This window comes from Corvus hawaiiensis, chromosome 1 (assembly GCF_020740725.1).
Source record: "Corvus hawaiiensis isolate bCorHaw1 chromosome 1, bCorHaw1.pri.cur, whole genome shotgun sequence".
Lineage (NCBI taxonomy): Eukaryota > Metazoa > Chordata > Aves > Passeriformes > Corvidae > Corvus > Corvus hawaiiensis.
Window position 1 is genome coordinate 54,516,044 of NC_063213.1, and position 12,890 is coordinate 54,528,933.

Genomic DNA, 12,890 nt, shown 5'->3' on the forward strand with positions numbered 1-12,890 from the left:
CTTATACAGCAAAACAATGAATTTCAGTTGTTCTGTAACCCAGATCCTTTAATCTGCATAAGAGATGCTGACTGAGTTCACTCAACCAAATCACCACTGGCTTTCAGAATACAATCAACACATGCTTTTCAACAGTATTAATATAGCATGAAGCTTGTGCTCCTAATTATTCATGTTTTTGCATTCTGTTTTTTCCCCCTGCTGTAAAATATGCAAATTTACTTCTTTGTGTTATTTAGGTCCCACATGGGCCTCAACAGATCTGTTTGGAACGAATTACAAGCCAACATCTAGATACATGCTGTCAACATTTCAAGCTTCATTGTTTTTATTAGGTTGGAATGTCATTATAGATTTGATATTAGGCTTTAAAAAGCTTTTTATAAATCTCTTGAAAACCTACAGTCTAATCAAATGGTGCACTGATAATTACTACTACTGCACTTTTGTGTGTGAAAGGGGGAGAGCAAAGCCCTCCGAGCCCTGAATCCGAGGGAAATCCCCATCTAGCGGCACCACTGAGAATTGCAGGTTGTTTTTGTGCAAAATTAGTCCCAAAGAGAATTAGTTTGACTGCATCACTGAATGAAGCGGAGACATTACCTCCTTATGCAACTAAGGATCGGTAACAGGAGAGGACTGTTTCTTCTGAATTCCTCTTCCTCCCTTTTCAATCAACTCTGGCTGCAAAATTCAATGCCCAGATGAGCTACTGTGGTTTTTAAGTATAAAAACCATAAAGAAGCATTTCAGGAAATGGGTCACTTTAAATACTGTAACTTCTTAGTGCGCATCAGAAGTGTTCACTTACAGTGGCACAGGCTAATACGTATAAAATATTCTTTAGATAAAAAATATTAAAATATATCCCCAAATCTCAGATTATTATGAAGTTAGTATTAAATATTTTAACCTCGAAACCCATAAAAAACCAGTAGGTTGGTTATTCGAAAACGACAAGGTTGGAAATAACTACACAAGCACTTCCTGTTATATTAAAAAAATAAGTAATGTAACCCCATTGATGCAGAAAATGAAAGGACGTTACGACACCGCTTTTTTTCCAACTGGCACAATGCCTTGTACGTTTCTTTAATGTAATAGTATATTTTGAAACACTACAGCAGCCCAAGCTTCCTTACTAGCACCACTAAAAGCTCCTTAAATATTAATGAAAAAGCAATGTAGAGACTTTCAGGGACTTACTACACATTACTACGAACTCCTAGAAAACAAACAGCAGCAATAACACTAAGATTCTACAAATCTCTTGATGCATTTAATCTTTGAGCTGTGTATGCAGAGGGAAGAAAGCAGAAAAGTATTTGATTTGCAGTAATGAACTAGTATGGGGGTAGTCCTTTGTTTCAGGAGTATCAGTATATTAAATTTCCCTTTCGTAACAGATTCACTCCAGAAAATTTATACATACATACATTTCTCTCAGAGGCAAACATTTAAGGAGTTCTTAAAAATATATGTAGAGATCTGTACTACTAAGATCAAAATGGAAACAGTAAGGATCCTAGTGTAAGGCCTTTTTACATGTTGGGCAACAGTGGGGGTGTTCCTTAATTCAAATAAGCACTTTATCCAAAGTACCCCAAAAACTATCTGCATGAAAAGTAAATTCGTGGCAAAACAGAAACTGCAATTTGGGAACAAGTTTATGTAAAATTGTTCCTTGGAAAAACAGTCCAGATTTCCAGAACTAAAGGCTGACTTGGGTTGATTATTTTACTTTTTTGTATCTTCACTACAGAAGATTTCCCATTTGTTAAGGATGTTCTTCTGCAGTATAACTGCAGTTAACAAAGGGAGATATTCATCTGGATGTAAATCATACTTTTCACAGTTTCACTGATGAGTGAGGATACTCCTGCCTACAGATGAGGATGGTCCTGTAGGAAGGAATTATAATACTGATTTAACTCAACAGTATAGATACTGAATACATCAGAGGAAGGTTAAAGTACCTCATTTAAAATAAAGCCAAAGTTCAAATGCATTGCTGAGATTAAACTTTTTAAAAGAGTAAGTCATACCTGTCCACCAAAATTTTAAGATAATAATGTCTGTTATCATCCACTATAATTTATCAAACTCCTTGCATATTCTTTTTGCAGCCCATTATGTTCCTCACTTTGCCACAGCAGGTTGCAATGATGAATTCAACAATGTCCTACTTCTCACAAGAAGTTCCCAAATTTTCTACGTTTCAACTGATATTAGTACCAGTTCTCATCTACATTTTTAATAAGGAAGAAATAATTGCCTTATACTGTATTTCATCTCACAGGATGAAAAACAGTAGTTCCCACCTCCTTTCCTGTGACATTTTAGATGCTGGTGCAAGCCCGAACACATTTGCTCTGTAGAGTTTCTTCTCTTCAGACATCATCATTGAAACAGAAGGGTTAACTGAACAAATCCAAGACTCACTTAAATACCACAGATCCTTCTATTTATTTGGAAGAGATTTCAAAACATTTCTTATGTCTAGGACTATTTTCTATTGAGAAGAAACTTAATAGGCAAAAATCATGCTTGCTCCAATAGTGCGAAATATTAACAAATAAGTGTTAATCCAAAATTTACTCCTAAATTCTAGATGGCCTTCCTAAATGGATCTAGGAAAGCACAGTAGAAAGAATGGAGGTTCGCAGTGCAGAAGTGTACATTCATTACAAAATTCCTGCCAAACTTTCTTATCATGGCCATAGGCTCCCTGTGTCTGTGACAGTCACTCTACTCTGATGAGAATCGTGTCCCTGTTCAGTTTTCCTTAGGTACTTACTCATTGAAAAACTCCATAACAAAATTGCTGAATCTCAGAAAACAACCTTTGGGTGACACTTTAGTGCTCCCTATAAGTACCAATACTCCCTACCACTTGTTAAGAGGTCAGCTCCTGAGGCTGAGAGCAGAATACTGAAATGACAGACATTGGCCAGTATTGAAAACCCATGTTAATTTACATCCAAAAAATTGAAAGAGAAATCTGTGCTAAGTTCAGGGAAGAAACAGAAGTTAAATATGTTTAAAAATCAGATTTGTCAGCACCTGCAACTCAGCTGCTTCTCCAAACCATTTACTCCATTCCAATATACAGCATAAAAAGATCCCTGAAAGAAAACCAAACAAAACCCAACAACTCTTAAATCCATGGAACAGACTGGCCTTTAAAACACAAGTCAAAAGTAAACAAAGCCTTGAACTCAGGCATGGTCAAAGCATCAGATCAAGAGTTCCTCAGAGAACTGTGCTGCCTCCAGACACAGTGAGAGACAACACAACCATCCTGGCTGTCCTGCCCCAAGCGCACCACCGGACTCAGCAGCCCCTTCCCAGTGCCAGCGCTTTGGCTCTCTGTGCCCATGGCCAGCACAGATGGCACAGCCTGAGCACATCCATCAGGGGCCAGGCAAAGAGCTGTGGGAGACACCTCATTTCTTGGTCCTTGCCAAAAGCACCCTGCAGGGATGCCTGGGAACCCAGGTGATCACAACCCTCTGACCCGACTTCCTGGCCTGGCCTCAGATGTGCCTAATCCCTGCAGACCTGTCTGGCAGTCACGGTCTCGGCTGCCCCCGGTCACTGTCCCCAGACATGCTGTGGTGTCCTTGCTCAGGTAGCACGGGACTGCACTGCTCCTCAGCGAGGTCTCTGCCCAAGGCCCTGCACTCCTGGCACCCTTGCTCAGCTGCAGGCTCAGCTGGTGGAGCCACCAGCATTTGCTGCTCCCTCACACTGGCTTACTGCAATTTGGTCTGGGAAAGGAAACAAGACTTTGCACTGGCTCTTAAACTAAACCTGAAAACAAAATTAACTTCCCTTAGTCCTTTTGAAAGAGGACATATAGAACAATATTCTAATTGATTTTAGTTATTTATAGGATTTTTTTAATGATGAGGGTGATGAGACACCGGAATAGGCTGCCCAGAAAAGTCATGTTTGAAGTCAGGCTGCACAGAGCTTTGAACGACAAGATCTATTGAAAGATGTTCACGCCCATAGAGGCAGGTTGAACTAAAGGATCTTCAAAGGTGCCTTCCAACCCAAACCATTCTATGATTCTATGATCTTTCAGCTGCTTCAAGCAAAAACACTCACCACCCACCCCAGTGGAACCATCAGCACCATGAGGGTGTTTGCAGAGTTTCTGATTGTCTTGCCAAACACATACGGAAAAGCAGCATTGCTGTCTCAGATTTTCAATGCCTGATCTTAGACTGAGATTAGGACTACAAGACACTTGGATGTTTGAGATTGATGGAAGATTTTTAGCTGTGTGCCAAACCACATTAAACCTGTATTTTTCTCTATGGCTAGCAACAGTAGGAATGAATAGTAGGTTGGAATTTATTTTATATGAGCCACAAAACATGAGAAATTCCTTAAGTACTACTGCTCTCTGAGATTCCCAAGCTTAGTGAAAATTACTTGTTTTCTTAATTCTGGCTTTCAAAATGTGATGTGGCTTTCAGCATTTGTGATGATCAGGAAAACCTCTGAAATGTTTTTCCATATTTCTGCATTTCATTCACTCATCAAAACCAACTGCATGTGTTATGCCTATTTCATAAGCCTCTTCTCCCTTTTCAGAGTAATAGTTCTGCTTGTTATAGAACAAGCACCATTTTTACAGCTTCAGGAAGAGATGAAATGACCAGTATCCGGAAAATAAGTGAACTGGTAGTTAGACATAAAAATGCTTTAGTCTCTGGTAGGAAATTATATTTTGTATTTATTTTGTAGAGAGGGAATTACAGATTATTTTTTCTTGACTCCTACACATGCAATATTTGCCCCAAAAGCTAAAATAGAGAATTTCTTTCAGCTACCAGGCTGCAAAGTTGGTTTTGTTGATTCTGCTGTTTTTATGAGTCACCTTTCTAGTCAGACATTGAATTCCCAAATGCATTGATACTTTACAAGGAAAGGTAGTTTTCAAATATAGCAATTTATAACAGAACTTGGAGAATTTATGAAAAAAGAAAGAAAAGAAAATTATCCTCAGGATTTGAAAGGGCAATAGCTGTGATGGAGCTTTCTCAGAAAAGTGTTCCATTTTCTTCTCTCTTTTTCAAATACCAGCTGATACAGAAAGATTCCTCCCAAGACAAGAACACCCCTTCCAGATAAATATCTACTTAAGTCCTGACCCATAATTCTGCAACTACATTTGTCTTGCAAGACAGTGATATGCTCCACTGATAAGGCTGATGGCAGCTCTTCTGCCTAGTACAGTCCATTTCATTGCAGACTGCTAAATTAACTTCCGTCTGAGCAAAAAAATAATAATAAATTTAAAAAAAGACTCAAACAAAATTGATTGTTCTTAAGATGATATTTAACAGATTAATTTTATGTGAATTTATGTGAACAAAGTTTAAATAGTCACTGACAGCATTTCAGGAAAAAGGAATGAAGCTAAATTGAATGCAGAATCAGGACCAGCAACTGTGGGACATAGCAACATTTGGGTGCAGAATTCTGCCTGTTACAGAAACTGAAATGCTAAATGGTCTCCAGACTTTTGGGGGATGATGATGTGTCTCCTTTGACCCTTCCACAATGCAAATGATGGAGTGACTTGATGTAGCCATCAGAACCGGTGCAGGTGAACAAAATCTAGTGGAAGCCAGACATTAAGCATGACAACGCAGTCACAGATGTGAAACAGATTTGTTTTAATGGAGAACTTTTGCCAAAAATCTAACTTCTCCTCAGAAAGGGCTCCAATAGTCTCTCATACTGTTAGACTTCAATAATCTAGAGGCTTTTGTGACTTGAAAATGCTCAAGAAGAAGTAACACTTAAACAGAGAAACACTGTAAGATTCCTGATAAGAACGAGTCGGTAAAACAGAACAGCAGAAGGTGAATATCGATGATGACAGATTCACAAGGAGGAAAACAAATGGTCAAAAGAGAAAAAAGAAAAGGATCAGTTTCAGCATAACAGCGATACTTTTTTTTCTCTTCCGCACACTTAAGCCAACCTGCAAAACTTTGAAAGAGCTTGATCAAAGCTCAAAATTTAGCCAATTCACAGGAGTGTATACTTCAGATTAGCTTTTGAATAACAAGAAGACACTGAAAACCCTAAACTGCTTAATTTTTATCGAACTAAGAGTAAAATTCTGAGACAGCATTTATATTCACCATGACCAGAAATGCATAGGCACTTCCTGGCTTCTAATATAAAAAGTCTAGGGGTAAAATGAAAAGGAAGGAGCCTGAATAAAAGCCAATCCTTTAACAACTGCAGAAAGATAGTCACTTCCCACAACTCTAATCATAAAGCTAGAAGCCTAAACTTTGACCTTTCTTGTTTTGTAAGGATGTAATTTCTTCCCACTCAGAGCATGAAAGGGAAACAAAAAACTACATTTTCAGTGCTCCTGAATATGAGTTCGGACCTATGTAAATAAAACTTCAGCTATTTACTCCAAATGAGCAGACTAGAAAAATTAACTTCATCAGGAAAAGTAAGAATACTGAACAATTCTTATAATGGCTTTTCTTAACATTTCATTTAGTCTAAGCATCTCAAAGAAACTTCAAGATCAAAATTTCAAAGATGAAAGAATCACTTTATACAGAAGCACCACCTACCCACAATAACAAATCCATCTGCTTCTCTCTCTGGCACTGTAACCTTCTTTGAATCTTGGCTTTTTCGGAAGAAGCTGAACATAGTCTCCTTGGGTTCTTTCTGTCTTCTAAGGTGTTATCTGAAATGAAGACAAAACATGTTAAATAAATAGATGGTAACAGAACTTACAATAAATTCACATAACAGACCAGAGGTATGTAGTAAGGCCACATACCCAATACTACAGCTAATCTTTATCACTCAATTTGAAATATCAGGCATTTTTGTGTCAGACAGATTACTTTGTTGATGTAGCAATTTACTTCAAAAGGCAAGAGGAAAGTGAAGTACAAAAGGGTTTTTCTACAAAGTTATGAATGGAATGGAATCATTAAAAAAAAAACCCAAACCTTCAACTTCTCTAAATGAAAATTAAAGAAGAAAACTCCTTTCAGCATTTATCCAGCATGTTTCCATATTTTTCTGCTACTCTGTATTGTTATTAGACAAACTTTCTCTTCAGAGATAGCGGTAACTATTTTCAGTTTCTTAGTTTGCAATCTTAAAGACAGCCTAACAGTTGAGTACATTTAATTAACAGTTACCACTGATTTCCTTAAAAGAAACAGCAGTAAAATCATTTGTAGCAAATTTTTTGCCACAGTAATTCATTAAAGGAATCTTCCAAGGCAGCTAAGAACTCCATTGCTAGAACAAAACAAGGAAACAACTGGGATAAAAACATGGACTGCAAAAGAAAATGCTCAGTATCCCCTCTTTCTCAGGACTGGAAGATTACATAGAAGCAATTCTGAGTAGCTTAAATAGGACAAAATCATACTAAAAGCCCATGAAGAGACCCATGAGGGTCCCTTGAAGGCTGAACTTGGACCCCTGGACAACACCATCCTATGGAGCAGCCTGTGGTCTGGCTGAAACACATTACGTGCTGGACACAAAGAAGGTTTAAATAATGGCATGTGAAGATCTTCTCTATTAAAATACTCATATAAAATTGGGAAAAGTGGAATAATGTCATTTCAACTTTGAAACAGTTTGAGGAGCAGAATCCTGATCTATTTTGCAGACAGCAGCATGTTAAGGAGAAGGGACTGACAAACCAATAGCAACATCTAATATACACCTCCAACAGAGGAAAGGACTCCAGAGTGAAGAATTAAAGAGCTATACAGTGTCAAGTTTCAGTAACATTATTTCACACTAAATTTAACAAAGAAGAATCTTTAGAATGTGGGAAAGAGTGAAGAGTACTACTGTGAAATGTGCAGATTGAAAAAAAAAAAAAAAGAAGAAGAAGAAAGATAAAAATCCTGGATTAACTGTTTGCTGGAATTCTTCACTCCCCACCCAAATATTCATAAGCAAGACTTTTTTTTGCCCTGGCCAGGGATCTGTGGCAACTCAGTACTGACTATTCATATAAACTGCCTAAAATTCTGCTGTCACAAGCGATCACACACTCCAGAAAGTCCTGTATGAAGTGTAAGCACTGGCTTTCATGTATAAATAGATCATGGCAAAAGCAGCAACTATTCAAACTGTGGCCTGATACCTGAGACTTGAAGACTGAACACCCCACAGCCTGGCCAGCTACTGCTTGCTTATGCTGCCACAGTGCAACTTCTAGCCACCAAATAAACTACATTAATGTACATGAGAACAGAACAAACCATTCTGTGATCCAATCCCAGGAATACAGTAATTTTTTTAAAAATGTTATTTGACTGCACTTTATTCCTTTTTGCTTGTTTTCCTACCTTAGCAAGAGAAATACTGGTATTTCCAGTTCCATGGAGCTTACACAGTAGAAACTCCTAATTATCTCATTTATTCCTTACCTTCCCCCACACCCAGGCTCAACACATGGCGCCAGCAGCATATTCCTTTTTCAGCCCTCAGGGAATAAGTCTTCTCCTGCTACCAATTAGGGTTGTCAGTCCCATAGCTCAAGTGGTAAAAACCTGTGCTGTAATGCTCAAGAGTCAGGTTTCTGCTCCAATGATGTATGAAGGAGAGGCAGTTGTGGAACAGCTTAAAATGCAATTTTACCTTCATCCTAAGTGTGCAACAACAAGAAGCAAAATCAACTTGATGTGCAAAATCTTACAGATAGCTTTGGTAAAGGCTCAGATTCCAGACAGTCACTTGAGGTGCCAGAGCTGCAGTTGCTCCAATCACACTTTTTTCTCTTTTGAGATCTGCGTTATTGTACAGTTTTCAGCTCTATCACATAATGTCCCCCTTCTCTTCTTGCACAAAGAAAAGCATCTTAATCAGTACATACATGGCACAAAAGACTTGTATAGGGAACCATGCACTTTTAGTCTTTAAAATCCTGCATACTTAACATACCTAAACTTCACTGCTTAAAAGACAATAGGCATTTAAATTCAGAGTAAATTAGCAATCAGGACAATTTGATCTAGCCAAATTAATGTTACAAGCACTTTCACATACTAGATTTTTTTACTTTCATTGACAGTATCCCAATTTTTTCTAAAACCCACAGAATTCATCTTATCTACATACATAAGTGTTGATCTTTATTTTGGAATTTTCAGTTTCTGAAGCAGCTTAATTCCACTGCCAGCAGCATTTCTCTAACAGAAAACAAAATAAAAAACCAAAACCAAACCAAATCAAAATCAAAACCCACATATAGGTTTGCTTGAAGCAGAAAACCAAACAAAATTAACAAAAGTACATCCTAAGCTCAGGCCTCAAGTCCTTATGCTGTCAAAATCACCAGTCCAGCACTAAGAAAATAGTACATGCTGTATTTTGTGACTGTGAATGTGGGGAGGCGGTACAAAAAACCACATATTAAAAAGACCAACATGTTTAGTGAGGCTGTTTCCTTCTCTAAGAACCTCTTAGAAACAAAAGTTGTGCTTGTAGATCTCGGCTCTTTGAAAGGCATGTGGAAGAAAGAGTTCACCAACCACTACTTTCAGCATTTTGGTAGCTTTGTTGAATACCTTATTAAGTATAAACTAAAAAAAAAGAATTACTAAAAAACAGAGAGGGGGCACAGAAACAGAAATGAGAGTTACATACAGTACAGCATAGGTAAGGGAAAGACTGTACACAGGCAATGCAGGGGCATTTGTGATATTTGCTCTTTTAAGAATCTTATCAACTGTGCTACTTCAAAAGTAACCATAAATCTCCCCAGCAACGGGAAATGCAACCACTAAATTTCTTGAATCACATGTTAAAAACAGAACAAAGCCCCTATCCAACAAAGAAACACAGAGCTGAATGGAAACACTCGCGCTCTTGAAGATAAGGACACAGTTTAAGCACTTGCAGAATCAGGCTGCAGTTTTACTACTTGTAGATAAGACGAGGTTTCAGGTAACGAAAGCTCAGAACAACCAGCTTCATACAAGCTTCATTTCAGAGTAAAAATTAAATCTGAAGTTTGGGGACCTGGACGCATGGTCACACAGATTTGAGAAAAAAAGCACTTAGTTGGGTTTTTTTTTTAACGCTGTCAGCACAAAATCCCAGAAAATGCACCCACCATTCAGAGACAGTACCACATTCCTGCAGTCATGGCTCCTATACAGCACAGCACTTTTCCCTTCCAGATGGGATTAATTTTATTTCCATAGGAGACCTGAAATTGAATTCACTGCCTAAAGATAAAAATCTCCCTTGGTAGGAATATGCAATTCCCTTCCTTCTCATGTTTCTCTCTCACAAAAAAAAAAAAGTGAACACAATCACTGATAGTTAAGAATAATGCTTTTGGCACGGCTTCAGTCATTAGCAAATAATAAGCTCTGAGCTACAGCAATTCTGTGAGGCTGCAAAAAATATTTTGTCTTTCTGTGAGGCTCTGAGAACATACGTGGCACTGGACAAAGATGAGTTACAGAGCTGCACAAAGGGGTTAATTTATTCCTCCTGCGTTTTGTCAGTCTCCTTTGACAAGAACTATGGGCGACCTTTGAGCCAAACCAATATGTTAAATCCAATAAAATTTTTCTATGCAACAAGGATCTTGGTATATTTACCATTACTTTTCAGCCTTTCCTGAATGTTAGCAATACTGGAGGAGAATCATAATTTAATATTAAAAACACCAAGATGCAGACTAGGATAAAGAGACAATGCCCAGTAATACAGCAAAGCAGAACTGCAAGTGGCACTGCCAATAATTACATAAATGATGAAACAGGGACAGAAGAAGACACAAAACTGACCTTAAAGAAAGAACCAGAATATTTCATATCTAGCAGTTTAAGATACATAATCTATGGAAGAAAAAACCAGAGAGCATCGGAGCAATTCTCACTTCCATATTACCATCTGCTGTGATTCACCAATAAAGCAGCAATCAGAAAAAGAGCAAGATGTTTACAGCCCTGTACAATCCTTCTTATCACGAAAACAACCAATTTAAGAGTCAAGAATATGCATGTTGAAAATATTTTCTCTGTGACACCAAAAGAACAGCTTAAAAGCTTTTGGACTAGTCTAAGTTACTATGTGAAGAAGAAGAAAAAAAAAGGACATATAATTTCTTTTCTCTGGCATTAACATTAGTCATGTTTTTTTAGTTCATATTTCTTGAAAACAGAAGAATGGAAAGTATCACAAGAAACCCAAATTTTAAAGAAATGGATACACGTATAATGAAACATTAACAAAGATTTTTTTCTGTATTACATAACATGTTAGTATTTATTTTTAATGTTTTTATAAAATTTAAGGAAAGCAGAAATACAAGAACTATACAACCCAAATTACCATAGTACAAAAACACTTGAAGAGGCTGAATCATAAAACACCAGCCACAACCAAGTCAGACAATAAAAGCACAGGTGACAAAAACAAAGCCAGGAGTGCAATAACAGCACTTAAACTGATGTAAACATTCAAAACCCTGAAGACGGAAAACGCGAAAAGAGAAAGCTAGGTGTTAATGAGACACAATACTCAATAGGCTGAAGCCTACTGTTTTCCCTTCGAACAATTTTCTTTTGAATGAAAACCTTCAACAGCTGCTAAATGTGATACAGACACGCGTTTGTAAGAACTTGTACAACATGTTTTTCTAGCCGCTGACCCTTCAAACCCCTCAGCCCTAGAAGGGCCACTGTGCAGCAGCCTGCTGCACCTTGCTTCAACAGCTACATTGATGAGATCTCTCCTTTCAAATCTCTGAAGATATGCTATGGAGATGAGGATATTCTCTTGCAAATAAAATACTGAAAAGGTGACTGTCACGGTGACACTGAGGGATGACAACCAGCTAAATGTCATGTAACATTTAACTCCAGAGCACTCCTATGTCACATACTGGTTCTGCACAGCTTCTGGCAGTAGCTTTTTCCTTCGAAAGCTGACACAGGCTGCTGCCATAGAACAACACTACCCCAGCCAACTAACAAAAACCACTTTGTACTGCTTAGCAAGCTGAACTGGCCCGTGGCTAGTCAGAAGAGACAGCCAGCACATGGACAGTTCTGTGACTGCCCTTTTAAGCCAGAGCAGAGTCAGATTTTCCCAAATATTTCCTGAAACACCAGTCCTGGAAAAGAAAAGGAAATCACAGAACCACAGAATGGCTACAGTTAGAAAGGACCAGAGGCCACCTTGTCCAACCCCCTACTTAAGCAGAACCATCTTAGACCTGGTCGTTCAAGACCATATCCAGATGGCTTTTGACTATCTCCAAGGATGGAGACCCCCACAACCCCTCTGGGCAACCTGTACCAGTGCTTCATCACTCTCATGGTGACAAAAGTGTTCCCTGATGTTCCCTGAGGAACCTCCTGTGTTTTCAGTTTGCACCTTTTTCCTCTGTTCCTTTCACTGGGCACGACTGAATAGAGCCTGACCATCCTGCTTACACCCTTTCTTTAGGTATTTATATTAATAAGAGCCCTCTGAGCCTTCTCTTCTCTAGGCTAAACAGTTGCAGCTCTCCCAGTCTTTCCTCATATATAGGATGGTCCAGTCCCTTAATTGTTGTTGTGACCCTTCTTTGGCCTCTCTCCAGTGTGTCCACAAGTGCCCTCGTACCCAGCACTCCAGGTGCCCCACCAGTGCACAGCAGAGGGGAAGTAGCAGCTCCCTCGACCTGCTGGCAACACTATGTCAAATGCAGACTGTGATATGTGAGTCGCCTTTGCCACAAGAGCAGTTGGGAGGAACCTCTCCATGCCAGGGACCGATTGGGAAAACATATGGAAAAAGGCACGATGCATGGCAAGTGCTATATCCAGATGCTATCTCTGTCTTACATACATCAGTTG

The 12,890-nt window shown here is 38.6% G+C and overlaps 1 protein-coding gene across 2 annotated transcripts in view; it reads right to left on the reverse strand.

Annotated features, from left to right (window-relative positions):
• UMAD1 (UBAP1-MVB12-associated (UMA) domain containing 1) overlaps positions 1-12,890 on the reverse strand; it is a 78,934-nt gene that overhangs the window by 65,073 nt on the left and 971 nt on the right. For both annotated transcript variants that reach the window (XM_048304893.1, XM_048304900.1), the window contains exon 2: positions 6,621-6,739. In XM_048304893.1, the coding sequence (XP_048160850.1) occupies positions 6,621-6,702 (82 nt within the window). In that variant the 5' untranslated portion in view covers positions 6,703-6,739. The remainder of the gene's footprint in view (positions 1-6,620; positions 6,740-12,890) is intronic.